This window comes from Papaver somniferum, chromosome 8 (genome assembly GCF_003573695.1).
Source record: "Papaver somniferum cultivar HN1 chromosome 8, ASM357369v1, whole genome shotgun sequence".
NCBI lineage: Eukaryota > Viridiplantae > Streptophyta > Magnoliopsida > Ranunculales > Papaveraceae > Papaver > Papaver somniferum.
Genome location: NC_039365.1, coordinates 166,480,497 through 166,485,298, shown reverse-complemented (window position 1 = coordinate 166,485,298; position 4,802 = coordinate 166,480,497). Strand labels below are relative to the sequence as shown.

The 4,802-nt window shown below is 34.8% G+C and overlaps 1 protein-coding gene across 1 annotated transcript; it reads right to left on the bottom strand.

The window, feature by feature from the left end:
* Positions 1–408: 408 nt before the first annotated feature.
* Positions 409–3,872, bottom strand: LOC113303866 (sulfite exporter TauE/SafE family protein 3-like). Its single transcript, XM_026552949.1, has 12 exons — positions 3,364–3,872; positions 3,104–3,263; positions 2,417–2,617; positions 2,270–2,334; positions 2,132–2,159; positions 1,936–2,024; positions 1,771–1,857; positions 1,621–1,671; positions 1,304–1,525; positions 1,042–1,135; positions 789–929; positions 409–675 (listed from the first exon to the last, which is right to left on the bottom strand). The coding sequence occupies exons 1-12, from the start codon at positions 3,583–3,585 to the stop codon at positions 593–595; spliced, it is 1,443 nt and encodes a 480-aa protein (XP_026408734.1). The 5' UTR covers positions 3,586–3,872; the 3' UTR covers positions 409–592.
* Between the last annotated feature and the right edge of the window lie 930 nt (positions 3,873–4,802).

The window sequence follows — 4,802 nt, the reverse complement described above, 5'->3', positions numbered from 1 at the left end:
TACATGATTCTCCTTTGATCCTCCTTTAAAACATGGCAATAGCAGGCCCAGTTGGAACCCTGTCAGACTATGGTGCATTGAATATTTGTTTTTTCCATTGGTACTGTACTGTGGGAGTCTCTATCCTTTCTGTGCAATAAATTTTGGAAATGATAATTGGCCCCAAGAAACTCCTTCAAAGAGATGAGCTCTCCAAATCTTGGGGCCATACAGCAGAGATGAAAGCTAAAGATTAGATGCCAAACACTCATTTTTATCAAGCCAGTGGATAAGTTCTTAAATACCAAACCTTAGGCACGTCATTGTCTGTCGATGATTCTGGGGATAAAGTCAGAGAAACAGCTCTGTGATAAGATTACCACAAAGTCCTTCACCAATGTATACTAAGTGCAGAGATTAGAGAATGAATGTTTGAGAAAGAGATAATTAATAAATTAAGAATTCACTGTTTTCATAGAGATCACAAAATTGATACAAAAGCATAAGCCCAAGCTTTGATGGCGCTATATTTTTAAAACACTTTCCAATGAACATAAATGAGATTGAATTACAGTGGAGAAAGAGAGAATTGTAGAACGAATGGACTTCTATTCTAACCAGCTTTGCACAAGTTATCGAATCCCATGTATTCATGTCGTTGAATCTTTCCAATCATGTTTACTATTCCAACTCCACCTGTTCATTGAGTTTATTAACTTAGGGTTAAATACAGAAGATTGCGGACTCTTAATGAAGTATTCACGTTATTAGGCATAAGGGAAAAAGAAAAATTACAAAATGATTCTTACCTAGTGAGATTGCGCTCACAAAAATCGTGAAGGCAAGAATGAAGATAATGAGAGATGCTCTTCCTAAAATAATGATCATCCTTCTTACTACATGTTGCCCAACAAGGGCAGCAATAGTAGCAACGGCTACAAAGTATGCAGCTGCAAAGCATAAAAGGAGACAATTTAGGTCCATTTCTAGGAACTATATGATCGGGACTGAGTGTTGATAAGAAGCAAAAAGAAAAAGAAAAAGATTAATAGCTTCTCTCACCATAAGGGACTGGGAAACGGTTAAGAAGGTAATATTCTACAACAGACATGGAGGAGGAGAATGTCATGGCAAAAGTGGCTGTGGCACTTGAAACCTGCATTGAGTGGTTTTGAAAGTTAGACACATTTAGTTCCAAATCAACCAATTCATGACCTGAAAGACCGGAATTTCTAGTTCTTTTCCTCGGAATTATGATGTTCATCCATAACTCAATTAACTGATTGAAACCAAAATATTTAAGGAAAAGGCAGGATATATGTACCTGAGGAGGGATACCAAGCTCCAGAAATAGAGGACCTAAGATAAATCCTCCACCAAGACCTAGCAGTCCACCAACCATTCCAGCTAGTACGCCGAATGAACAGTACATAATTAGCTGACTCACTTTAAGGTTTGAGCCATCATCTCCCTTAGAGGCAATCTTTTTAGTCCCCTTGTAAAGGCAAACTGCCTCGTATGCAGTCACTCCAACAGAAACAGGAATCTATAAATCACAGAAATGAACTTTTTCTAGTCAGATGCTTCAAAACCAAATTTCAGGGGATCGTGAATTGATCTCATCACGAATTATTATAGTACCTGCAAAAAGTTCAAACCCCAGTATGCCATGGAACAATTTGCTGTATTATTCTGCACCGAACAAATGCAGATAGAATCTTAGTTACTTAGCTCATGAGTTCCATACTTAGCATTTAGCAAAGAAAAAACAAAACAAAAAGAAAAGCAAACCTTAATAATCTGAATAGCAAGGAATGAAACCCAGACAAAGCATAGAAGGCCAAGTTCCTCCCATTGGACATTCTGAAGAATAGGGACCTGTATAACAAGAAAGCTTAGTCGTCCATTTTTAATACTGTAGAAAATTAGAATACAAGATTCCTTGTATATACTGACCTCTGCATCTCCAGATTCATTTGACTGCTTTTCAGTGCCATTTGGGCCACTTGGTAGAGGCTTGTATTCAACTGAATCGTTGCCATTGCCTTTATTAAACAGAGAAAGGTAGATGAATCAATTAATTAAGAACTAAATGCACTGTTATTCTTTCATTCAATTTACAAAAATATCGGGATCAGACATCACAACTCACCATTTGATTCCAAGCGCTTAACAGCCTCCTGAAAATAGCATATAAAAGACAAGATCGGGATTAGAAATATGAGAAGAAAAGTTGGTACAAATCTAGAACGGGAAATTAGATAAGTTTGTGTGGTAATGCGTTCATTACCTTCTTTAGTATGGTTTCCTTTTTCCATGTTTCCACACCCTTAAGAAATGCCTTGGTGGATGTACCTACAAAGCCACAAATTCAATTGAGGAATACTTCCAAAAAACCAATGTAAAGCAACAAAAGATGGTATAGAGCAAACTTTACCTATGAAAAGAATAATTAGGAGGACTGTAACCATCCAGTCAGCAAAAACTACATTGAAAGCTACTCCAAGACTGATTCCAAGCATAAGCATAGGTTGGACGAGAAGTGCCAAGTTGTAATCAATAACAGGCATATCTAGTGTGGGATGCCTTAGCTTAAGATTGTAGTAGACAGTTGACCCAGCTGCACCCATGATCATACCTGAACAAACAACAGAATACTATTAAGTAAATCACTTCAAACACACAACTTCAAATCAAATAACTTTGTAAATCGTATCCAATAGGTAGATCAATACATCATAGAAAAAGAAAGAAGAGACTTGTCTTTCAGAAGCAAAATTTCGCAAACAAACTTGAGTATCGTAATGACTTCAGCAGTAGAGTTACTTGATTGGAATTTGAATCAACTTAACCACAAAACTGTACTTAAAACTCAATCTAGATTTGATCTTTTTTACTTTAACCTTCCAATATTCAACAATAATAATTCATAAAAACATCATCATTCAGCACCAAAATTTTCACTAAAATCAGAAATTACGAATTATCTTTCACTGTATTAAGAAAAAAAAGGGTTAAACCAAAATTGAGCACTTCCAAAACTGCATAATTTCAACAACCTTTTTTAGCCTCTTTGGATAATTTGAATCATGCAAATTATTTTTGAAAACCAAGAGTATCTTACATTTAGAGATTGCAGTAGAGGATTTAGCATCGAACCCAATGATAAGAGTAAGCATAGGAACAAAAATTCCACCACCACCAACACCTCCTACACTTCCGAATGCAGCTCCAAAGAATCCAACAAATGTACCCACTACTATTTGCCAACCAAATTTCATTGCCTGCAACAAAAGAAAAGAAACCCAAATTCAAAACAAATTCAAAAAAATAAATAAAAATTCTTTTACTTAAAAAAAAAAATCAAAAAGTAGTCAGACTTACAGGCCAAACATGTTGATAACCTGATCCATCAGCTTTCCATAAGAAATTAACAACTTTAAGTAAATAATCTGATTCAATTTCATCACCAGTTTCAATCTTTTTAGGTTGTTCATCTTTCAAACTTCTTTCAGCTGATACAAAAGCTGATACTAATAGAATCACAAATGTTACAACACCTACTATTGAACTAAACCTTTGCCATCTTGACCTAACTTCACCCATTTTTTACTCAAAATTTTCACAATCAAACTTCAAATACACCCAATTCTCCCCCCACTGAATCAAAAGAAAACAAAAAAAAAAAAATCAAAAACTGGTTTCGAAGTTCTTGTTAAAGAGTTCGGGTTTGAATTCCGAATCTCTGAAACAAGAAATGAAATTGTGAGATCTGGGAGTGGTTGAGAGAAAACTGTTATTTATACAAATCTTCTTCTTCTTCCTCCCCTTCTGCAAATTGGAGAAAACAATATTATAGTTATTTTTTTCTCCGGTCTAAATGAGTAGACACGTTTTTCCAATAAAACGAAGGTATTGGAGTAATTATTTTCTCCCTCGTCGTTGTTTTTTTCCTGTGTATATGTGGAATTTTACAGGTAGAAATGATTTGTGAAAAAGGTATATTACTGTTCTGTCCTTTGTGTATTTTTATGTATATGAAATTATGATTTTAACCTTGAAATGGTAACGTTTGGGGATTAATGGAAATTGTCTTTGCCCAAAATAATTGGAACACATAACATGGCCAGTTCTCTGTTCCATCCGCCAAATTTCATGATACCTGAGCATTTGGAGTTTAACGGCGGAAGGTAAAATAAATTCCAAAATGTAGTTATGAATATATCACAAATCAATGGTTAAAAATGATGATTAAATTCAGAAATAAATTCAACAGCAACATCGAAGGTAATTGGGATTTACGTTTAAGACAATTCGGATTGCCATTTTCTTTTGGATTCCAAGGTATCTTTCAAGAAATCTTGAAGCATACCTTGGAAAAAGTATAGATGACCCCAACTTAGAAACTATCAGACTTGACATTCCACATTTTTTCCAAGCTTGGAATAGGTTGGATTCCAAAATAATACTTGTTGTTAGGGTGCATTCATTTCGGTTCCCGTTTTTGTGTAGACATGCTGGTTATTTTGGGCAAAAAAATCATCTGGCTAGATTTAAATTATCAAAAATAAAGCGTTGGGAATATACAAGGTCATTACTATAATAGCAAGTCTGATGGAAGGAGATTTTTATTTACAAGTTCAATGCAACTTCATCATTTGAAATAAATCATGGAAAAACAAATATAATGTAGATCAGATACATCCATGAAAGATCAAGTAGTGGTGAATCAACTAATAACATGAAAAGATTTAAACAGCTTCACATGAATTGATTAGTCTACACTGGTTGTGGCATCTTAAACTTGGACTACATATCAAGTT